Source organism: Hoplias malabaricus, chromosome 1 (genome assembly GCF_029633855.1).
Source record: "Hoplias malabaricus isolate fHopMal1 chromosome 1, fHopMal1.hap1, whole genome shotgun sequence".
NCBI classification, from domain to species: Eukaryota; Metazoa; Chordata; class Actinopteri; order Characiformes; family Erythrinidae; genus Hoplias; species Hoplias malabaricus.
The window spans coordinates 46,719,376-46,744,615 of NC_089800.1; the positions used below are offsets into that span (position 1 = coordinate 46,719,376).

The 25,240-nt window shown below is 39.1% G+C and overlaps 1 protein-coding gene across 8 annotated transcripts in view; it reads right to left on the reverse strand.

The window, feature by feature from the left end:
• Positions 1-7,045: 7,045 nt before the first annotated feature.
• The window catches only part of LOC136691772 (RNA-binding protein Musashi homolog 2), a 248,866-nt gene continuing 230,671 nt past the window's right edge, over positions 7,046-25,240 (reverse strand). Inside the window, exons 12-15 of one of the 8 annotated variants that reach the window (XM_066664570.1) lie at positions 17,472-17,651; positions 12,415-12,569; positions 9,987-10,064; positions 7,196-7,390 (exon numbers count right to left, since the gene is read on the reverse strand). In XM_066664570.1, coding sequence (XP_066520667.1) covers positions 10,023-10,064; positions 12,415-12,569; positions 17,472-17,651 — 377 coding nt within the window. In that variant the 3' untranslated portion in view covers positions 7,196-7,390; positions 9,987-10,022. Of the gene's footprint in view, positions 7,394-9,986; positions 10,065-12,414; positions 12,570-14,356; positions 14,453-17,471; positions 17,652-25,240 lie in introns of those variants that run through there. The other 7 variants (XM_066664561.1, XM_066664543.1, XM_066664608.1 and 4 more) reach the window with 7 other exon arrangements.

Here is a 25,240-nt window from a genome sequence, read left to right on the forward strand (position 1 = left end):
GCTGTATTTTAACTCTGGTATATCCCTGTTATTTATTTATTAATATTAAGCTTTATTGAGTCGTTTTCCCAGACAGGGATTTAGTCCTGGACTGCATTTCCATTTCCACTGAGAATCACCAAGCAGGTCTAATCTTAATCTCTGCCTGTACACTGTGGGTTCTATAGCTGTAAGAGAGGAATTCAAGTGAGGGACAACATACCACAGTGTGGTGTTTAAGGGGTTTTACAGTAACTCCTCCGTCTAATACACGGATACACAAATTAGCAAGAGGGATCTTTTTTGTTCCAGTGAATGATGTGGGGCTCTTCTGTGTAAGAGGTCCTTCAGTCAGAAAGGAGGTAGAAATTCCTCACAGCATTTCTATCCTGGCAAACAGAGAACACAATGAGTCATGACACTATCCAAGGGCTCCAGTGGTGTGTGTGGGTGGACAGCTGCTGTGATGGTGAAGTATATGAAGAGAGCTTCCTCGGCTGAGTCGAGAGAGAGAGATTTCGAGGGAGAAGCGGGTGGGAGGGGGTGAGAAAGAGAGTGGAAGATGGATTTCCACACATTTATAATAGCTGTCACATCTTACATTCTCCGAAGCAATTTCACATTTGAGAATGGGACAGCAGCTCAAATTAAAAATGACATTAATTTCTGCCAGCCAGCAAACACTGCATTTTTCATCCCAGGTGAAACACTTCTTGATTAGGCCCTGGAATGGCATATAAAAGTATTTCATAACAATAAGCATCACTCAGGTAGGAGTCTGGATTTATGAGAAGGCGCATATGTTTAACCACGTATTACAAGCATGCCCCCCTTCCCATTCCCCCATCACTCCACTTTCTTTCACTCCAATCATTATTTGCTTACTATAATCTGATATGAGTTGAAAAAAGGGCACGCAGGAGCAGATCTGAATGCTCTATCACAGAGTTAAAGGAGTCAGCGTACGTACATCATTCCTAATACCGTTTCAAATGGGTGCTGCAAAAGGGAGTCACTGATAAATGTGAGGTGATAAGGTATAAACAGACCCTAAATGTCACCGGGCCATTTCAATTCATTATGTTCTGGCTCAAAATATGCCTTACAAACTGAACATTTTGCACGATTAGAAATAACATTAAGGTCACCAGCACGTGTGTAATCCTCACAGCACTGTACCGGACCAGTTACTGTCCTCTGATGCTCTTATATTTGTGGAAAAGCACTTAAAAACAAGAGCTAGGCATCTGAGTGCACCCTGCCCATGTTTGTGTTGTCTACAGCCCAGTTTACATTGTTCTACACTGCCATCATAAAAACTGGTGTTTATCTGAGTCAAAGCACCCTGGGAAAGACATTTAAACACTTACAGCACTCTGCGAAAGTCAGAGACCACACTTACACTATTTGTAAGAAAGGAAGTCATTTAATAAATATATTAGTTGTGGAGGCTGGTGTTGTTCCGGATGGTTCTTTTAACTGGAAATTAAGTTAAAGTACGAGTGGTCTCTAACTTATGCACAATACTAGACTATATTTTACAACACCCAAAAACAAATTAAATCTCATTGTGTAGTTATAAAATAATGCAGTGACAAAGGGTCTATGCTTTTTACAAACTACACACAACCGCTACAAATGCTGTGTTTGAAGTACAGAATACGTTTGTGAATAAAACAAACTTAGACAAACCTTTCAGCTCTTTAATTTGTTGGGCATCTCTGGCATACAATCTTGTGTGTGTGTGTGCGTTTGTGTATATATAATCCTTAATATTTTTTTTAATCACACATTTTCTTGAAAAAAAAAAATGCTCATCTCAAATCAAAAAACCATGAGTGAAATGTTTCAAAACAGTTTATTATTATTTTTTTAATCTTTTCCAGACAAACACATTGATTTCTGGACCACAGTAGAGGATGGAAACCTTTCACAAACATTTTTTATTATTATTATTATTTGAAAATACAAATATAAAATTATACTTTCCACATCTGAGATGTGAGAGACCCCCATCCACTTTAGTTTTATTTTACAACAGGGCTTAAGCAAGCCATACAAGAAGACCTGAAAGATGCTTTCAGACGTCAGTCCGTTCAGTCAGTTCATGCGGTAAAAAGTCCGTTAAAAAATGGGCAAGTGTTAGGAATGGACAAGGCAATCAGAGAAGCTCAACAGGCCTCGAGATAACAAAAACATCAGGAGAGTTCCCGAAGGAAGCGGAAATAAGACCGTTCCCCTGCTACACCTGCCTTTCTGCCTGCAGTGTCCCATAGAGCTGGAGGGCCACACGGTTGTGTTTGGTGGTCTCGACACCCTCTGTACTTCAACTAACAATGTTTAAACCATCGCATCTGCCCCGACGGCGCTCTGCCACAATACAGCTCTTACCCAGTGAACGGAGAAGTGATTTCAGAAACGTCTCAGTGGTGAGTGATAGAAACAGTGTTGACTACTGAACTGAACGCTGCTCGGATCGTTCACTTCCACTACAAAAATGATCAATGAGCATCATGAGGCAGCTTAAACAATTTAACAAAGAGATATATATACACTATACATATATATCCTGTATCTGTATACAAGTATATACATACGTCATTACAGTATGTGGGTTTGCTCGTGTGTGTACGTGTGTTTGTGTGTGTGTTTGTGCGCACGTAGTAGTTTTTCACTTCAATAATGGATTGATCGTTTTGGCCATTGCCTAGCACTTGCCTCGAGATTCAAGTTTAAATGGATACGGTAGTTCACTCCCAATATCACCCAACACCTTCCAGGTCAGTTATTTTTTATCTTTTCCGTTTTTTTAAACCAACAATTATCCAATGATTTAACTAGTCTAGCAAGATGTGTAACATTCATCTGCTGTAAACTGCTGTCAGTGAAAAACAAAATAACGGCAACAGAGCCATGCTACCTTAAAGTCCAAGCTACAAGATCAAATTAGGAAAGAAAGATAAACTGAGCGAGAGAGATCAAAGACTATTCCAACAGGGTTGCCAGCTTTCATTTTAATCAAGAGCCAGATCACTTCAATGCACCTCATTAACGGTTCACTAACCTAAGCGTACTCGGTCATACTGGATGTCCAAATGTCAGAAGACAATGTCCAGTGATTTGGTATTGTGATGGGATTGTGGGATTGAGTTACACTGGACAGAACACGCAGCCCCAAGATCTCGAGTGAGGGCCGGTATCGTTATTGTTTATGACTGAGGATTCTTTCCGGACCACAACCTCCACTCCAATTCATCCCAGAGGTACTGGAAAGGGGTCCCTAAGTGAAAAGCATTGCAAAGCTTAAAGCACAGGTGCCTCACGTTACCATGCCCAATGCCAAGCATCAGCAAGAGGGGTATTCTTCACCTGATGTTTGGCATTGTACACTGTGACCTGACACTCAGCTTAAAGTTGTATTCATTTTGAATGGTGCCCAGATGCTTTTGGACAAACAGTATATCCTCAGTCACTTAATTTCAGCAGTACAACTGCATCTAAACATACACCAGCCGCTGCCCGTATATTTAATGGCTGCTTCTTCAAATTCTACCTCATAGATTTAGCGATGATGATGCAGAATGTCATCAGTAGTGAGAATGTACTGGATAATTTTAGCAATTTTCTATTCAGAACAATAACACACAACTAAATTTAATGGCTGCCACGAGCAAATGCCATGGATGAATGCCCTTATTATGGGGTTTAGCCCAACAGCGATTCAAAGGCAGCACTACGGAGTATTTCTAACAAAGTGTTTTTGTGTCTGAATGAAATCTGAGACCACAGATCAGAGACAGAACCCACAAATCAGAGACTAATTTTTCAGCTAAATCACACAGATAGAGGAGTTAGTTTAGCTCACATTCATAATCCCTGAGAGCAGATTTCATTCAGAAAAAAAAAGGCTTTTACTTCATTGTAAAGTACAGTGAACACTATTCTGACTGCTGGCTGGACATAATCATCATAAACCATTGCTTTTTTTGTTTCAATCTCATACTGTTTTAAAACTGTTTACACAAATTCTTGTGGAGGTTGAAGGCATTAGTGTTTTTGTTGAGCCTCGGCTTTGATTAACATGAAGAGCTGGCGTTATGATTACAGAGTACAAAATAATCAAGGTAATGTTTGAGGATGACCCAGAACTGAAGCATCTATGAATCTATGCAGACACGTTTTTAAAAAAAGTATCCAAAAATAGTGCCATGGGCCACTGGGCTGTTTTTTTTTTTTTTTTTTTTTTTTTTTTTTTAAGAGTACAAATATCAAAACCTATTACAGTTTCTTCATATCTATAATTAAGAGGCTATATCATCATTACTCTTATAGAACTTACTAAAAAAATATGAACTTTTCATTCATGTAATAAAATCATCCTTTCAATAATTTATAGTTTGTGTCCCTCTTAAAAAAGAATGAAAGTAAATCAGTTTTGCATATTGAGCATTAGCATTTAAGGTAGTATGGCACACCCCTTTTTATAACATTCAAGGGTGGGGATCCAATTAATGCCTGGTTTACAATTCTGTCTCACCAATTTTCTTTTCTTATTTTTTTTCAGGATTTCATCATGAGAGCTTTGGTTAGTTGAAACCATGTGAGAGTCAGAGAACAAAATAACAAAATGAAGAAAAAGTGGAAAAAAAAAAACAACAACCAAAAAAACATGGCAATGAAAACAACGTTCAGCTTTTTTTGTTTCTTTTTCTTTTTTTTTTTGGTAATTTTTTTTAAATGATTATCAAGAGAAAGTTCTATCCTTACTGGTCCTAAATCTGCTACTAACTACGGCTCTACCTTAACGTTGATTACATAACATCTACTCCTACTCACTAAGAGAGTGTGAGACAGAGATATAGAAAAAGAGCAAAAAGACGAGGAGGAGGAGGAGGGAGAAATGGGAGTGGGGTGGGGGTGGGGTGTTGAATAGGGTCAACAGAGAAATGTATAGACCACTACACTGGCATCAAAGACAGCACTCTTTTACAAGGTTAGTTCTTTTTTTCCTCTTTTTTACACACTACTGAAGTACAATGATCAACATAAGATTATTGTATGATGTGACAGGGAATGGAGAGAGAATCAAATGATAAATATAGTACATAGTAACCGTAATATTGTCATTATATTTAGCATAATCATTCACATCCACAAAAATATCAATAAAAATCCCCTGTTCATATTCAAACTTCGTAGGGGTTTAGTGTTCTTTTTTCAGGTTTTCATCTTTTGAAACAGTTTTTGTTTGCAGAAAGCTGTCTTTGCCTTTGTTTTTCTTATTACATTTTTCAAGTCTCTGCATCTAAAGAGTCAGCATTTCTGTATCTCCTGTTAGTTCAGTAAAATGGTGAAAAGAGAGAGGAAAAAAAAGAAAACAATACATTTGCAGCAAGGATGAACAACAGCATATACATCAGTCGATTCATATTCTCAAATATCACTCTTATTTCACCGAGCATATCTTTCCATCTCCTCAGATCCAGTCTGCACATGTACACATGTGTGTGTGTGTGTGTGTGTGTGTGTGTGTAGCAGCTACTAATTCAGTGTCAGTGTTCCAACTGAGGATTTTGAGCTATTGCTACTAATAAACGGTACGGTTGGCAGATACAAAATAACATTAAAAATCCCCAAAACAAAGAAATAAACACTTTTTGAAAAATACAGTCTTTGACCCAATGCAAGCAAAAAAAAAAAAAAAAAAAAAAAAAGACCGAGAACCATGAGCATTAACGTGTGCAGGGAAAAAAACCCTAACAAATCTCCATAATCCTTCATATGAACCATGCTAGAGAACATCCTTTAACGTGTGCAAATAGGAAATGATAAAATTCTTTCTCACAGTGCAATGATTTACTTTCATTTCAAGACAATCTCTTTTCTTTATTCTGACTCAGGATAAAATAAATTAATTTATGTCCTCTAAAATACATCCCACAGGACTGAGGTAATGGTACAAAACATTAACGTTCCTAATTGATCAAAAGATGTCATAAATGACTTAAAAAATCTTGAAATATTGCCTTTTTCTGTTTTTAAAATTCAGGCATTATGCATTTGATCATGACTGGAGACTAAAGGGAATACCATCAAATTAAACAAGAAACAGGAGAAAAAATATAACAAAACATCCCTAGATCTAATTAAAGTCTGGTACCTAAAAAAAAATAATACAAAACATAAATGTGTGCTTTGGATTTAAGTTAAATTTCTTTTTTTTTCAGTTTTTTTTTAAATGTAGATTTGTGTATAGTGTAAAGTATTTTCTCTTTGAAAGCTGTGCACATCTGATCTGGTCTAAGTCAATATGCTGGTGTGCCACCTGCACAGTATTTACAGAGCAAGCTAACAGTGTTTGATTGGGGTTGTGTCCGCAGTGGGAGGATCACGGCTTTTCTTCTTGTGCTACAAATGGATTTCAGTTACCGCATTGAGCCTGAAAAGGGCTTTTTGCATTTCCAACGCATGTGGGTTTTTTTTTCTTCGCACAGTACAACCTTTAGAACACCAGCACAAAAATATGGTTCTCTCTCTGAGATGGTTCGATGCAGTGACCGGAGTACTATTTACAGTTACATAACTCTTCTTATCTTTTTTTTTTTTAAATCTCATTTCACAAAGTATTATTAAAAGGAAATGTATCTTCTTTCTTTTTTCATTATCAACAAAAAAAAAAAAACATTTATAAAAAAGGACTGTGAAAATATTGTAGTCCTCTTATTGCCCAAAATAGGTAATCATGATTAACAAGACGTCACACAAAAAACGGAGAACAGAGCTACTAAGATTTGTTAGACACCTTCTCGTTTTTAAAAGTTGAAAAAACATCACCTGTGAAGTGAAAAGATCTCGTTCATTTCTCATGAACAGAAACCGGAAAATGTGACGGCTGTGTAGAACGATAAAGACAACGGTAGCAACATTAAAACACTAAAACCCCCCCAAAAAAAAAACCAAAAAAGAGGAAGAAAATGCACATTATACATAGCTCTCCCCATTAGAGAACACATATGAAGAAATTAATAATAAAAAAAAAAAATCAAAACTAGAATCAGCCCCAGAATCTGATATGGAGACTACGTGATAAAAAGACATCAAAGAAACAACCTCTGCGAAAGAGGAGGAAAATAATCAAGGAAGGAAAGAAAAACAACACCAGCATCCTACGTCAAGTTACGGGGATACAGTGGATAAAAAGAATCCAAAAGCCGGGTTTTCATTATAGTACAGCAGATTATTTTTTTCTTTTTCAGAGATGATTCTGACATTTCTTTTGTTCTTCAAATGGTGCCATCTCAGTTGTTCCTCCACTCTTCCTCTCTGCAGTGCTTGAAGTTGTATGGCCGTTACCTGTACAAAGAACCAATTAGAAACTCCGGCCTGCCTTCCCTGGACCTCCTGATAAACTCTGCTGGAGCAAACACAACACACAGCTCATAAACACAGCGTTTCCGCAAGTACAGGACACAAGGCTATGGAACAGATCTATCGGATGTGCTGCATCTGAGCCCTCAGGCTTCTACACATCACAAGAGAAACAGATACTGTGATTGTCTATACATTCAGTCAGTGTTGAGATAGAAGAGGTTCCGGATAATAAAGGAATTAACAGACATCAAATGCCCTTTTTCTCTCTCTCTCATAAAACTTTGTCTTAAATCTGTTAGATTAAATATCTAGTGCCTCCTGGGGACACATCTAAGCCATATGCACTGATGTTGTATAATAGTGTGGCTGTCAAAACCTCGGCTCTCTAAAAAGATATTAGCTTCACAGAAGGGACAAGTTTCTTAAATGGGAATTCTATTGAAGAATGAATCATTGGGGAATGGAGATTTTCACATCAACCCCTTATTTTAACCTCTGTTTTACATCTTAACCCTGTTACATGGGCAAAAATTATGGGCAAACAAAAACAAACATCATTATATATGACGGAACTGCCCTTTAATGGGATTTGCTTCACATATTTTCGGCCCATTGGCCTTGCTCCACTCAACATGAACTACTCATTCATCATAAATATGCCACTGTGTTTTGTGGTATAACCTCAAAATAATAATCCATTTCATATTGAATTGAGTAACAGAAACTGTCCATTATTACTTGGACAAAAATGGTCCAATAACTCCCATTCAAATGTAAGAAAGTTTCTCCTTCTCCTGTAAAGCTTTTGGAGATACAAGGTTTTGATTTAACATCAATGAATATATTAATGTTAAGAGAAATTTTTGATTCTAAAATATTTCATACTAACATTTACAATAATAATGTGCTACAACTCACTGTCGTTTTAATTTTCACTCTGGTATCTTAAGAAATCATTTATCCAAGTTCTAAAAGCTCAGATGCAGAACATTTGGCACACGTTCACAAGCACACACATGCATTAGTGTTTACAGCATGCTGAAAAAACTAACTCTGATTGGCCTTCCATCCCAACACATGGCTGCTTTCCTGAAACTGCACTGCTCTTGGAATTCCACTTATCTATAGTTATTCAGGACTTTAAAAAGCCATTAAATAGGCTAATCCTTGGACAGAGGGAGTGATGATACTTGCTAACCAATCTCTAATTACGATTAACTAAATCTGTGTATACATTGTTTAAAGATATTCTTTAAAGGTAGATTCTAACATGAGGACAATTTATGTACAGAACTGTTTAGAAAAATGGCAGGTCAGGCCAAAAGTTTGTGTTCATCTGATACAAATTAAAATGCCCATGTTGTTATTAAACAGGAACGTTCTTGATTTTCTGATATAAATAAGTTGGGCAAAGTATGCAGACATTGTTACATTTTTAAAACCGTAATATTCACTCCCTGTTACACGCAGTAAGCGAATATAAAATAAACTTCAACACAACAGGCTTGGAACAAATTCTGTTTGTGATGTCAGAAATCAGCCAATCAATCCCACAGAAGCTTGGCTTGTTACGACTGGAACTGCTGAAATCTAAACTGACTATTAATTAAGGATTGATGTATAGGTACAGGATATGGATGCTTAAAAAATAATAATAAACACTGGCCAATCTAAAAATCATGAGGTTACTATTAGGAGGCTTTGGCTTTCAACCATGAACTAAAAATGTTCATTTGGTTGAACCACACATACACACAGGCATTCACATGCACATGCCCACAAACACACACTCACCCAAACATACACCATTGATTAACCTCAAGGGGGAAAAAAAAGCTCAATGCACCCAAATGAATTGGCAGTAATTGGCTTTACAAGGACAGTTCAATGTGGGAAACTTTGTGTCCTGTGCAGACAAAAAAAAAAAAAAAAAAAAAAAAAAAGAGAGAAAAAAAACCCAGATATATTTCAGCAGATCTCCAGCTCCCCTTTAAATGAGAGTCATGCTCTGACTTCAAGGGGCTGGTGTCTGCAGGTGTACGCTGATCAAAGGCCTAACACCTGCGCACATTATCTGAGTACAGCACTGCACAGAACCTCAGATCAAATCCACACGCTTTGTTAAGTACCAGACTACAAAGTGGGTGAACAGAGCTTGGGTTGTCTAATGTAACGTTAGCTGTTTTTTTTTTTTTATTTTTTTATTTAAAAGAGAAAAAAAAAAAACACCATGAGCAGACAAACTCACAGACATCATGCATGCTAGTTGAGACAGGCAGGGGATAAAAGGACAAAAAGTTGTGGGTATAAAAACTACATTTAAATGAATAATAAAAAAATAAAAATAAAACCCCCGTGGTATGTTAACACTGAAGACACTAACGTAAAAAGCTTTTAAAGGGTTTCCAGGCATCTTTCAGTTACAACTACAACTGACTATTTGCAGCTGGAATTCAAGCCCACAAAACCATGTAAAAGCTTCCTACAATGTATGACAGACATTTATCTACTACACATTCCAGATTCAAAAAAGGAGAAGTAAAGGGGGCAAGCAGGAAGAAGAAGAGACTACAATGGAATAATAAACTGATAATGAAGGAATCTATCACAATTCAAAAATGGTTCAAAATATCTACCTCAAATGAGATGGCAACAAACCACCTGTTAGGCTTTCAATGGTATCCATTTGTAAAAGCTGTCGCAATCAAAGGACCCTAAAAGTGTACAGTTAGTAATGGTGTCAGTATGCAGTCCAGGTAAAAAAGGCTCATTATGCTATCATTTGTCAGTAGGCTAGAGTCACTGTTGTAGTCACTGTACTGCCAGCATGAATCAGCATTTGGTAAATCAGAGGTTTAAGGCCAATCCAAAGCATTATCAGGATGCTTCATTTTCCATTATCCGTTGGACTGTGTACTGTGTCATTTTGCATATCATTCATTTGTTTTTTAAAGAGAATTTGGAACATTTTTATGAAGTTTATGGTTTTTATATTCATGCCAACAGAAGCAACATTAATGGTATAAGGATTTCCACTTCATGCACAACATGATAAAGCAATCACCACAAGAGATAAATCTTTCTTAAGAGCAAAGGTAAACATATTTTTCAGTAACAAACTGTGAACTTTTCAGGTGTGTGGCAACGTTGTCACTGCTTTGTTCCCAGACCTTAAATATTACTGAATGTGCTGCTTTGAAAACCAGTGATAAAACAGAGCCCCGAAATATGGGCAAAGGAAGGAGTTCACTGGGACTGCTGTCAACCATTGGTAAATATCACTGAAGGTTTGGGGCCAGCCTACAGCTGACATTATTTAGGTCGAGTACAAGGTGACATGGTAACTATGAACATTCACTATGGAGCTAAATGAACGGACGTCTGTTTTCAAATTGCACTTAAGAGAAAAGTAATGATCATAAACTCCTGATGGCCTGAATGTGAGGTAGATGTGTGTGTGTGAGTATAAACACACCACAACAACTGGTGTCCTAACACACAAAGGGCCTTATTGGTTTTCCCAGTAGACCTAGACGTTCACTGCTGGAGGACAGCTGAAAAACAGGCCGAGCTGCTAATTCTCCAGGCAGCTTGTGATTCAGGCCCCTGTGGGCTCGCTTCTCTTCCTTTAGCTCTCCAAAACCTCTATCGCTCCACTCCACCAAAGGTTAAAAACAAAAGGATGGAGCGAGTAATGAATGTCTGTGGCTTCAAAGGGCAAGACAACATATTCTTATGACAGGCTTCTTCACAAGGGCTTATTATGACCTTATTGATTTACATATGCACTTTGTGCTGGAGACCTTTCAAAGGTTGCCTTTCCGTGTGCCCACAGCTCGGCCAAGTGGGAGAAAAAAGCAAGCCTTTGTGTGCAAGAAACAAAATGGCAAGATTGAAAATGAGAGAAGAACTAATTGTGAGATTTCTGTCCTCCTGCCTGGCACACGAACAAAGGCACGCTGACACGTCATACCGTCGATGACAGGTGGGTACAAAGTTCACAGTTTGTTGTAGGGAAGCTGACAAAGAGAGCTATGGGATGGAGGGAATGGAGAATGTTGACAATGCAATAACCACACTGCGAAAGCTTTCAGAGCACCTGCCTGGCACTAATGAGAACATGATTCCTCATTTCTGAGGCAAACTTCAGACAAAAGGCATTTTCTTACAGAACTGTTTACAATAATTAGCATCGGTAAAACATCTTCATCTTTCACCCCCTTTGACTGGACACATTGCACCAATGAATGCACTGGAGAATGTTTCAGCTTGGACTTACTTCTAGTTGGATTTCTTAAAGATGACATATCTCAAAAAACTCCTTCAATCCTAGGCATTTCATACGCTAGTCAAATTTTTAGTCTCCAATTTGTTACATGGGATTAACCAGCTCTGTAACACAAACCGTCATCTGGTATGAAAATACACTGTACATCTACAAAGTCAATGGCCAGTATTCAGGAGGTCTAGCAGCTTTGAGCTTTTCAGAGAGTATAATCTAAACAGCTATTGCAGGCCTGGTGATTCACAGCAGCAGGAAGAGAAGACAGATGTTAAGGGTGAAAAGTAAACTTTATAGGTGAGATGAGACAGAAAAGAGTTTAACACCCACAAACGCAGTAATTCTTAGCAACAGAACTTCGGCAAAAATCAGCAATTATAGAACAATTCAGGCTTTTCTCAGAATACGTAGCTATTTCAAACCTGAGAATTAGAGACTGTGTCAATTACATATATTTTTCAGTTTTAAATGCTACACTACCAAGCTGCAATGTTGCTGTATTGAAACAAAACTAGGCCAGTTAGAAATGAAAACAACAGCTAAGAATCTGCCACCAGGATAACTTCAACTGGAGAGCAAAAAACAAACAAACAAACAAACAAACAAACAAAAAAAATCAACCAAAGGAAATAAAAACAATTGTATGCTACAATTTCTCATTTTTGCCAGAATTCTGTGAAACCTGTCCAGGTCGACAGTGTTTGTTCAAAAGGAACACATTTGTGGGAAAAGCATGGCGAGGTGAAACGGAACAGATACTATAGTTTCAGGTGTGTACTTACGGCAATGCTGTGGCCGAACCCAGAGCCGGGCTGGGGGCTAGCAGCGCTTATGTAATTGCCCACGCCGGAGTCCTGGCTGGTCGGGCCATAGAGGTCAGCAACTGGCCCGGGGCTGCTGGCTCCAGGGAAGGCTCCAGGCCGAGGAGGGTTGGTGCCTGTGAAGAAGCGGAGAAGTGCGTGCCAACATGGGGGGGTGAGCAGTGAGGACTAATCAGGAACAGTGGGTGTGTAAATCTACAAAAAAACTGAGATTAAGCTTTGCATGCAAAGATTTCCACAAGACAGAACACCCAAAGCACTATAAATCAACAGTGCTACAAAGAGCTAATGAAAGTCAGACACTGAGGAGAAGCGGGTGTGTATATGATCTATGCAGCAGGCAGCTTCACTTCGCAGATTTACTACAGTCTAATTAGAAAATGCTTTAGCAACAAGCACCTTGCAGTAATAAAAAAGATGCTCGGAACACCGCATAGACAGATATACACACAGCAACCAACCGGCACTATTTACAACCTACATTGACTACAGTAGGCCACTGACACAAGGAGCTCTATTTTCTGCGCTACGTTTTGTGTCACTCATGCAAAGGATAACGCTGGCTCATGTTGGACACATCTACTCAGCATTCACAAGGCATGCACGCTACAAAAAGGAGCTGGGGGTAGGTGTTAAGTATGCAGGAGGAGGTGTTTGGTGGCGAATGGAGGTGCTTTTAGAGAAGGCTGAGGACTTCCCTCCAGGGGCTTCTGTAATGTTAAAGAGTACCAGTGAGAGTGAGTTGCTGCCTTGTAGGTCTCTTTCATTATCATAACCTCTCTCGCTCACTCTCTTCTGCTCTCACTCACGCTCGCGTGCATGCGCGCACACACACACACTGCTCCCCGATCTTCCCTCAATCTCGACGCGAGGGCTCTCTCTCTGTCTGTGCTCGGTCGTCAGATTTGACTGCCAGTTCTTGAGTCCTTCACCAAAATTGCACGGGGGATTGTGCCACAACACCCCCTATCTAATCAACACCTGTCACTGCCAGAGAGCTCTCCTTCTCCCTCTCCTCCTTCTTTAAATATATGATGGTGATTATCTGGCTGTTAGCGTCAGGGGGCTATTGGGCCTAGCAGCCGCTATGGCAGCCAGGAAATTGCAGAGGGTGTCTTGAGTAAAGCGTGTTAAAGACTGAATCATTCAGTTTCATTTCCACTGAGAGGGTACAGTTCATCTCTTAGTGAAGCGTATACACCACATACAGCAGCTGCTGAGACTGGAACACAGCGGGATCACAGTTTGCTAGCAAAATCGCTAACAGTAAAATTAAAGCAAAAAAAATTCTAGCAAAACCACTGGCTCTGAAAGCAGAGCTGAGGCTGAGTCAGTTTTGTGGGGAATTTCACTGATTTTGTATAATTTTCAGCATCATTAAGTCACTGAGATGTAAACAAAGCCATTCTGAGGATGTGAAACTGTACTTTAGAGAGACTTACTGGTTTCTGTATAGTGATAATGTTCTGAGTTTTGAGATGCAATGTTCTTAAATGGTGAAATAGAGGTAAATCTGAACGAACAAAAATGTATTTTTGGAGTGAAAAATAAAGAAAACACTGTAGGCCAAAAGCATCCCCAAAAACTACTCCAAACCAATGTGTCAGGCTTTAGACTAAAGTTATTTTTCATTTGAAGTTCAAAAATGTCTAGTTTCTAAAATTTTTAGATTACGACAACATCAATGTTAAAATGTTAATTCTAAGCATTTCACACCAAAACAGTCTGAATGACTTTTAACAAATAGGCTTTAAAAGATTTTATTTATGTAATTTAGTATTTAACATGGGTCTAGGTTCTTCGGCACAAATAAAGTCCAAAATACATTAAAAAACAAACAAACAAAAGCAAATAAAACACTTTTCCCCTTTTGGAAGCGGGAGAAAAGGAAATAAAGCCATATCTTATGTTTACTGGGGGAAGGAGGGGTTTGTGGAGACGAAGAGAAGATTAGACTCATTACAAACAGAGAGCTGACCCCCCTCCACATCACTGCCACCTAAAAGACAAATACAATAAATCTAAACAAAAAAAACACACAGAACTAAATGGAGGTTCTCGGGAAAACTTTTGTGGCCACATGCTGTGCCACACTCATTTTTCTCCCTTGCACAGCCCCGATGACACTTCCATTAATAAGCGAATATTAAATCAAGTTCCTCCACAGCCGGAAGCCTTCACTTCACCGCCCATTGAAAGGAGAGTCTATTAATGCGGCAGACTCCAAAACTCATGAGGGTAAAAGATATCTATGAGAATAAAATATCGAAGGGAAGAAGAAAAAAAAAAAAAAAAAGAAATGGAAGGAAGGCCTCACGGGCTAATGTGCCAGATCCGTTATGTGAGACAGGGGGCGTCCTAGCATTAGGCTTCATGGTTTTGTTTGCACACAGACAAGTGCGGGAAGACAGGAAGGTGAGTGCTGAACAGTTTGTCAGTCACAGCTCTCACATTCCAAATGTCAACCTCCCAATACAGACAGCTACTTCCAGAGAAGAGCAGAGGGGGAGGGCATATATTTATTGGTGGATCTGAACGCACCTAACACAAGATGGATATGGCAGACAGGCTGCGCATCAGTAGGTACTGTGTAGAAAGACGAAAGCTGCTTTTGACACTTCAATGTGACATCTGCTGCACAAAAAAGCCAGCTATTGCCAATAAGCAAACAGATTGCTCCAGTCTCTTTAAGCACCCGAGCAAATGTTGGAAAGTGCCGGCAATGCGGCAAACCACAGCAGAAAGAGGCAAGGAGAAGTCGAATGGGATATCAAATAATGTCTAATTCTGAGAGCAAAACTGCTCAGGAGTTTCTAAAACATATGCAAGTGCGTGGCAAAAAGAGGCAACATTCAGTTGAAGCACCCACAACATACTTTTTTCTTCTGGATCTTTGTGGTTTTACGTAATATGTCTCTTCAGAACTGAAATAATTTAGAATTAAAATGCTGTTGCTGCCATGTCCTTAAGACAATCATGATTGCTATTGGCTGCCCTATGAAATACCTTTTACACCCTGAAGGGTGAATATATGTAAATGTGTTGGTTTAATTACATCAATTCAAAATGGGAGCTTCATGTATGAGACAATGTGGGCTGAGGGGTAAATAAATTTTTGGAATATGCGCCCTTTAAGATAATAACCTACAGAAAGGTTTATTGTAAATGCCAACAGTTTGTCTGAAAAACCTTTACACTTGAGGTGTATATTGGCTCCGACGTCCTGATGAAATTGGAATGCTTCCTTCCCTAAATGAGGGTAAACAACTCGATTATTGCTTATAATCCCATGTAAGTGACAGTGCTGTACAACGTCGAATCCTTTTCCTATGACTGCTCTCACTGCTCCCACTGGGCCAGTGTTAATAAGGCTGCTGGAGGCAATAACTGACTCACTGTATAAACAGTAAAGCCCATGGCCTGTAATCAGGCCCATTCTGCTGAGCAGAGCGATTTGAACACCATTTCCATGTCAAGAGGATTTAGAGCTACATTTGTGTCAACAGTTCCTCTGCACAACCTTTAATCTAAGGTAGATTAAGACCTTGAGATGGCAGCAATTCGCAGTGTTATGACCCAGCGCTCTCTGCCTGCCTTCAAACATGACAACTCTGCTCATTTCACCTCAAGATAAACCAGTGACTTATGTCATAATTTGTAAAATCTCATAGCAGCCTTCACTTGTTTCTCATCACAGACACATGTGCAGTTATTGTACTGATCAGCGTAAGATTAACAATGACTCCAAGCACAGCATTCTGACCTATTGATATTTTGGAGAATTGTTTTTAAAATGTTATTACCTACACACATGGAGAGACATATTTAGATACAATGTACATTTCAGCAGGTTATAAACAATGCAATAATTTACAGAATATGACATGACAGTCTTTTCTAATCACAGACACATTATTTAGGTGTAAATTATTGTACATTGACATCAGACAGTTTTGTGTTAATTCTATATTAAATGTATAGCCAAAATGGGTGCAGAGTACATGATATTTATTTTCAGTGTCAAGAAAAAAGAATTATATTTAACACAATGTTATATAGCCATATATACGCAATATATAATCGTCAATATTTAAACAAGTGTGTTCAGGCTTGGCATTTTGGGGAGACTGAAAAAAACTGCTGAAATATTCTTCCGCACTTTCGCATTTGTAATTACTTCTGACAACCCAAGTATACCGAAACACATTCACTGATTTTGAGAGTGCTCCTTTTCTGACACTCAAAAATGAATAACTTCTAAACTTGCTAATCGCTGTTTTGGTTCACGATAGTGCCGTCTTCGACTTCTGCAAAATATATAACAGACAATCTGTTTGCACTTTGGCACATTACATTTTATTACTCATCCATAAGCTTGTAAATTCAAGCAGCTTATCAAAAATAGTAATAATAATAATAATAAAAACATGCCAGAATGAAACAGGTGTTTGTAGAATAATAAAGTGCCCTGTGTCAATAATAATAATAAATTTACATCTTTCTGTAGTAATAACAATGGGATGCAGTAGCAGTGAAATCACTATTAGGCACAGAACTAATATGGTTACTATAAAATACTGTCCTAGACAATCCACTTACTGGCCGTGATTTAGAGCTTTATTTCTAAAATGATGAGGTCCAAATCATCACCATTAGCCTGCGGCTAGGAATGTAACACATGCATGTCTTAATACGACGGGAATGGCTTCTTTGGAGGTGTGTATGGTGTTAAATCGTAAACCACTATTGCTCCTGTAGTCCACACCTCAGTACCTGGAATTGAATAGCCATGTAGACATAGGAGAAAATGCATAAAAAAATAAATGTGCAAAAGAGCTCAAATCAGCATGCAGTTCATGTCAGTCAGGCAAACCATCGGGCCGCTCTGATCTCCCTTGCTCTCCTGCATATATTTTTTCCCTCTTGTTTTTTTGCCTTCAGTTTGAATGAATGGCTGGATGATGAATCAACTCGCATGAATCAAATCAATCACTGAATGAAGGAGAGGCGGTACACACCTGGGCTCTTATACTGATCCGGGCTGGGCAGGTGCTGCAGGGGGGAGTTGCAGGCGGAGGTGGCATGCTCGCTTTGCAGCAGCTGAGCCGCCTGCGGGCCCAGGGAGCCATAGTCCGCAAAGGAGAAGGGGGGCGCCCGTTGGTCACTTGGCGAGGAATAGAAACCATAATCGGGGAAGCCTGGGAGATACAGGAGTAATAGGGGAGGGAGGGGGTGTGACTCCATCATTGGGAAACACCACGTTGCATAGTTAATGTCATTGAGTTAATTCTTCATTGTCTTGTCTTGTTGCATGACATAATAAGGTGGAGCTAGTGCAAGATAAATAACAGTGTCAGTTCAAATGGATGTTCCTGCTGTTTTCCCAACAGTCCTTGTAGGGGTGTGCGTGTGGTGCATATGTATGCATGCTGCTGGCCAGTCAGAGGGAGGCAGAACTCACCCCCAAACACTGAAACAGGCTTTCTCTTTCCTGCTTTTACTCATTTGTGTGTTGTTTCCTTCCCCTAAATTTTTCTGAACGTGTTCCAACATCTCCAGTGACTAACTGCACTGAGTTACATTAGGAGGATCACAGCTGTAAGTGCACTGTTCTACAGGAATGTCTCAAGAAACACAAAAAAGAACCCCTGACCAAACCTTTCATGGACAAATTACTTCAACATTAACGTCTGCATCTACTAACATATGAGGAAAGTCCCGACGGCCACTGTATGTGGGCAGTATACTCACTCGGCCACGGTGAATAGCCTTTTTAAAAAAGGATGCCATCTTGGTTTCAGGGATGTGCTCTTCTTTGAATTAGGCACTGAATGCAAGAACACCTCGCATATTTTAATGAATGTAAGCTGAGCAGAGTGAGTCAGTAAGTCCTGTGTTTGGGAACCAATTAGAAACACTTATGATGTTGATGTTCTCAGCCTTTATCATCACACCCACCTACACTAAATAAAACAACTCCTCTCTGATTTAGTTAAAGAACAAACACGCATTTTTATTCTGAGTATTAAAACGGAATAAAATTAATTAACTTTTCCCTTTTTCTTTTCTTTCCCCTTATATTTACACATTGCTACTGTACATGCTTGGAGGAGACCACTCACTGCAATTCTGTTAAGTTAGAACTTATGTCATTCATAAAATCCCAGCAAATGGATAGCAGTGGCACTTCAAACTTAGACTAAACCTGCAAAAACTTCCCTATTCTTCGGAATATGACATATTAACCATTTATTTCCAAGAATAAATGGCCTTTTTCCTTAACCGTGACACCCCACTCAACCTGCCATCCCACACGAGTTATTATATGACAAACAAGACTTTTCTAAAGCAGGACAAAACACACTAGCAGTAGATAATGATAAGACCATAACATGTACGGACTACGACATGAATCTTTTCCAACATCCCACCAGAGAATGCAAGTTTACCTCTCAGTAAAAAAGCAACTCTGCCAACGTCTCTCCACCTTACTAAGTGGCCTTGGTAAAGCACCTTCTTCACCTCTGTTCCACTGTTTAACTCTCTCTCGCTGCTAATTAGCTTAAGAAGGACCAGTATGCAATCTGAAGGAAAAACAAGGCCTACAACAAACCAATATTTAAGTATATAAGGTTGTGGGGGCACATGTGAAACTGGAGTGATCCATTGATTTGTCTCAGGCTGTAGCTGCGAAAACGTCGCTTTCTGCTCAAACTTTCCCACGCTGCTCATTAATTAGCAGCTCTGTTCCACACACTGCTGTCTGCCAGCCCTTACACTAAGCTTTTTTCTGGTCCACCGTGATCTCATCACATCTCTCTCACCTTACAATGCAGACGTCAGCAGTGTAACCAGCAGAGAGAACTGCAATCAAGCAGGAAGTTCGCTTTAACTAAGTACATTAAATCCAAACTCCTCCTATGGTTCTCACAGGAATACTTTACTAATTGTACTTACTTCTTTGAAGGAAGTTGACTGTTTGTAAATGTGATTTGTCCTGAAGTTCTGTCTTTTTAAGAAGAAACATCCTTCAAATGAGTGTCAGAATTATTCTAGCAACAATACCCTGACCTATGTTTAAAATAGTCCATATATACACCACATATCCAGTGAAAAACGTATCCATTTTTGTCTGTTTTTAGTTTAATACATCACTTGAACAAATCACCTTTACATTGTGTGAAAATATCATCATGATGAACGGAACAATAGAAATGCTCGAAAATTAGTTTCGACATTTTTTTTTTACACTGACTTCCACTGAAAATTAAGGTTTTTCCTTCTCCTGTAAAGTTAATATTTTTAGAGATACATGTTTTTCATTTGACAGCAACAATATAAATGGCCCAGTTTATTAAGCAGCATTTTATCATTGTAGATTTAATTACTGACTGTAGCCCATCTTACTACAAATTGTTCTGGAGAAATGTTTGGGAGAGGACAAAAAGAACCTCACATCCCTACTACTGCTATGTTGGCGGGTCTGTTTACCTTTCGTTATTTGGTTTTCCGTTTCTTATCCTAAAATATTGAGACTGAGAACCACCCATTTCCCCATTTTTAAACATATGATGAAAGGTATGTGGACCCCTGGGCAACTGAAAGAGAACACAAAATAAATGAAGTTTCTATTGCAGGAAACGAAAAACCAAATAACTAAAGGTACACAGACCCTGATGCCATGTCTGTTCAGGTTTCATCACCCAAGTAACATCTGGCCAGGGTTGGTCCTACAGTGATCCCTTGGTACTTATTTATGAGGTAGAGAGTTGTTAGTAAATCTTTCAGCAAAATAAGCACTACACTACAGCAAGCAAAAAAAAAACACCACTGAAAACTAGGTAAACTAGGCTGATAAGATTTCCTATGCGTATATAAGGTATTGACCTACAAATAACTGTATTTCACTGTGAGACACCTGTCATCATTCTTTAGAAAAGGCTGGTATGAGTTCTAATTATGAGACAAACTGAGGATATTTAGGACCTGGCTTGTTCTGCTGAAAACCGAGCTCCAAAAGAATTCACGCCTGTGCAATAAATAACCACAGATTTGCAGCACCAACACTGCTGTCAGTGTAAATTTATCTGTGTACTTCTACGCAGACGATGCATCTGGATGTTCAAACTTTTTTATTTATTTCTTTTTTTTTATTAAGTGCAGTTAGTTATTCAGTGGAGGTGCAGGCAGGCCAGTGCCCAGAATCCCGGAGAGTGGGAATGCCCACTAAAACATCTTTAATCATTTAAGGAAAGCGACCCGAAAACGCACTTAGGCGGAATTCATTTTTGATGGGCTGCTCTAATAGATGGGCGTCCTTGAGGTTCAAAGGGAGCTCTGGACTCGCCTCTTAATTAGCCAAGCTGCCATCCCATCCTGTTCCCTCTCATCTTCCTAATTAGATCTTTAACAACAAACAAATGAAGACCTTTTACAGGAGCCTACGGTGTGGCCTGTTGCGTCGGCATACAGAGGAGGGCGTCTGCGGAGGCCTTCTCTTTTGTTTAACGCTCCCCAGCCTACTATCCACTACAATGCCACACGGCTGCCGCGATTTGCATAAATATTCTGCTTAATTTCAGCATAGCAGGAGGGACAGGACACAAAATACAAAATTAACACACATACAACAAATACACCTGGTTTCTTTGTTTGCATTGACATCACAAATTAGCCCTGGAAAGCTGTTCATTTTAATGTTGTGACAGGAAAGGTCTTATCTAATAAAGGCTCTCAGAAATTACTTTTATTATGTAGGTAGATCACTCCTAATGATAGCACTATCTGAAGCAGAAATGTGGAATAAAATGCAGTTAAAAGCACCCATTTACTGACTACAGAGAAAGCCATCTGGCAGAATAGGGTTGCTTGATTACCTTCGGCAGCTAATTCTCTTCTTTCTGAGCGCATGCAAATGATTCACTTTGACCAAGTGGAAGTGGGGAAGCAGCGGGAAAAATGGAGCTGAATTAAACACTGCCGTTTTTAAACATCAAAAGTTGCCACAATAATGGCTCCTGCTCAGATGTTCTGCTGCAGCCTCCTCTGCCAGTCAGTTATAGAATGACACTTTGCATGTTTTATGCAAACATGAATAACATACGGTTGGAGGAAGGATGTGAATGAGCGTACGTGTCCGCCGAACTGCATATTTACATATGAATTATTTCCTAGAAAGAATCTTGTGAAAAGACAAAGTCCAACATATTGGAAGAATGTCTTTTTTACCATGCCTACAGAAACTTGCTGTTCTCTCTCAAGTTTTTATTGCTCAAAGTCAAATCTAATACAGAATGGAATGTTTTGGTAACGCATTAACTGCATTTTTTTTCAAAAGAAAGCCGAAGCCCACATCATTAATATCTGCACATACTAACACATGAAGAAGGCTTTTAAAAAAGTGAACATTGCTGCTGTGTGTGGCCATGGACTCACTCTGCCACTTCTGTAGCTTACTTTGTTTGGATATGCCATAAGAATATACCTTATAGAGAATGTGTCTTAGACAGAACTGACTCTCGTGCACCTAAAGAATTCCACTTCATGTGTTTTCTAGAGTTGGGCCTTGTCTACCTAATGAACCTTATTCATATAATATCGCATTTCAAGAAAGCAGTAAATGCATGTTTTCTTAAGAATGTCCTGGGGAACCTCTGAAGCAGAAAAGTGGATTGCCACTGCCCAAACTGTTCAGGAACAAAGCATGTGATTATGGTTGTTTACACCTTTTTACCTGAAGTTCCTGTAGAAGGTAAACTGTGTGTGAGTAGTTGACGGTTTAATAGATATGCTTGCGATATTTGTACTTATCCTGTTTGAATATGCTTTAAAGAAATTTGTTACAAGACATTGTAATGGACTTTGCCACTTCTGTTTACCTGTTTGACTATGGCCTGCGAAAAAGCTTTTATGTAGAATCATATCATATCTTTTCTTTCCTTGTACCTATTGAAACTTACTCCTTGTTATGTATTGTTGACTAACGCTGGCCTTGTCCTTTTGCTCAAAGCCGAATCTAATTACTTCATAATGGCATGTTTTTGGTGAGGGGAGCTGCGTGCATCGTTGACAGGTGATAGATGCATAAACTCAATCCTGCTGACTTGATGAATAGCAGTGTGGATGTGAGCGGCGCTCGTGTGTGGTGGGCAGACGACACAGCCTCGTCTATTCATCATTACGCCTCCGACGACCAGAAACACACTCCGGGGTCGTGTCTGAGCAGCTGGGAGTAGGTCATCCAGATGTGCCTTTGGCTAGGCAACATCTGCACGGAGCCTGGACCCCCCCCAGCTGGCTTTGAGGGGGGTGTGGGCGGAGGCTGTGATGCCCAGAATGACTGCACTCTGGAAGCTTGTCAACCGCACCATTAGAGACCCCATCTGGGTGCTTCAGAGCAATCGCTGAGATGAAAGCCCTGCTTCCTTTCTCTCCCCACTGCTCTGCGCTATTATACATAATGCCTGATAAAACAGCATCAAGACAACAGATAGACAAATAGACTCATGCATGAATAAGATGCTCCTTTTATCAGCTGTTATAAAACACAGAGGAGTAATTTGTCACTACTCAGCGCTTAATGCGAGTTGGTTAGCCCTGTTGCTTTAATGCAAGTTAGTATGTGGTTCCTTTACCATTTATACCCAGCCAGCCATCTCAGAGATTACCCCAGGCTCCCAACAGGGGCCTCCCAATCTGTGGGGGCCTTTAATTTCCTCTACTTACTACACAGCATCCCTCTTCCTCTAGAGTACTGCTCTATGGTTACATATCAAACCAGTCCGCTGCATGGTGCCACACAGCTCCAGGCGACTTACTGCCTCTCCTTAACATTAATGTGCACTAGTGTTTGTCGTTCCAATCCACTTTCAGCGAATACCAAAACACAAACATAGTTTTGTGTATGTTTAAAACATCTAGTTAGTATATTTTGGCTACTTCATGATGCACATCACTGTACACTTTCTTCTGATATAATTGAAAGCCACTGCCAGTAAACAGTGAACACCTTGACAATGGCCAGTGTCAAGTATGGGCTAGAAGAGTATAAAGGTCCCCTGCTTTGGGCTGCACTGGTTGGTGTAACTGAGTGGTACACAACACTGCCCTCGATGCCAAATAATGCAGATTAACTGCCTGCCCAGGCTAACTCACAATGCTACTAGGGAATCTTTGGTTATATCTGTAACTTAAGTGTTTGCTAAATGCTAGAAATGAAAATGGCTGTACTCAGGAACGTTCCTACTCCATCCAGTACGTTTGGGACGAACTGGAATGGTGTTTGTTATCTAAACATTATCAACATTAGTAGTGGGCCTCCCTAATACTGCTGGAACTGACTGCACTCAGATGCTCTCAACAATGTTTCAACACGTCATAAAACCTTCCTAACCTTCAGAAGAGTAGAGACTGTAACTCTTGATTGAAATGTGGATAAGAATGTTTTTATAGCTTTTAGGACATGCAGCATATATACTATTTAAAACCATACTGGATTTAGAGCTGGGTGATTTGGCCTAAATCTTCATAATCAATATATTTTGGAATTTCAGTTTACATAATTCCAATATCGATAGGAACAATGCCAAAAACAACAAGGGGAAGAAAAAAAAAAAAAAAAAAAAAAACAGTGCCCTGTAATGACCCTCAGTCAATAATGTCTATAGATAGATTGATATTAGATTATTGTCCAGATTTTCGTTTTTATAGCTTTATAGCATTATATCTATAAAATGGCAGAATTCAAAGTCCAGTAATTGATTAAAAATTACATACATTATTAAATGAATATATAAATATAAATAACTCATCAAAATGACACACTTGAAATTTATTTTCAAGATAATTATCCCTAATATCTATTATATTTCACTGTTCATTTTATATGTTAATGACAAAATTCTCAATTGAAAATTACATTTGCAGTGTAGTAATTTTAATAATTTTCAAATACCATGACAATGATTTACTATAATTAGAATATATCCCAATACTGAATTGTATCCACTATGTAACACTAAAAGTTATTAAAGGATTGAAATGTTAAAACGCTGAGAGGAGAGGGTCTTTTTTTAAATTTGCAAATGCCATAAGCAACACACATGTAGAGATAAGACAGTGGATGCCTGTTAGAATCTCAAGTTGGTTCTAATCCTATATCAGAAAATGTTCCACCAAAATCCAACCAGAGAAACATGAATTAATCTACAGGCCCCTGACCCATGACTTTGCATAATGATTTGCACATTTTGGGGCACTCTCCAGCAAGCTAAAGGTGGCCATTGTCATGGAAATGAAGTTAACAATTTAAACACCCCAAAAAATGTTCCAAGTTTTGTTGTTTGTCCGACATGTTACATGCCGAGAGATTTTTCTGTGACACCAGCAGAAAAGTCATAAGAAGACTTAAATGTGTTTGCATAGCAATTTAATATGATGTGAAGTATGTTAATGAAGGAGCAGGGGGAAGGCTCTGGTGCTTTCTGCAGCTGGATCAGGCTCAGTGGACTCCGAATGGCTCACACCTGACCCGTCAGCACTATATTACAACAATTAGCCTGCTGATGCTAGCAAAATACTGCCATTTAAAGTACCTTTTCATGAAAGGATGGAGGAAAAAGCTGACATTTTGCACGGTGACTTTCAAACAGTTTTCCGCAAAAGCTCAAGGACCACAGCCAGCCTTGGAAATAGCATTCCACACAATCATCTACTGCAGGCAGAAATGTCAGACACGGTAAATACATCGGAGAGCACTGGAGAGGGAATCCGTTGGCGAGAAGAAGAA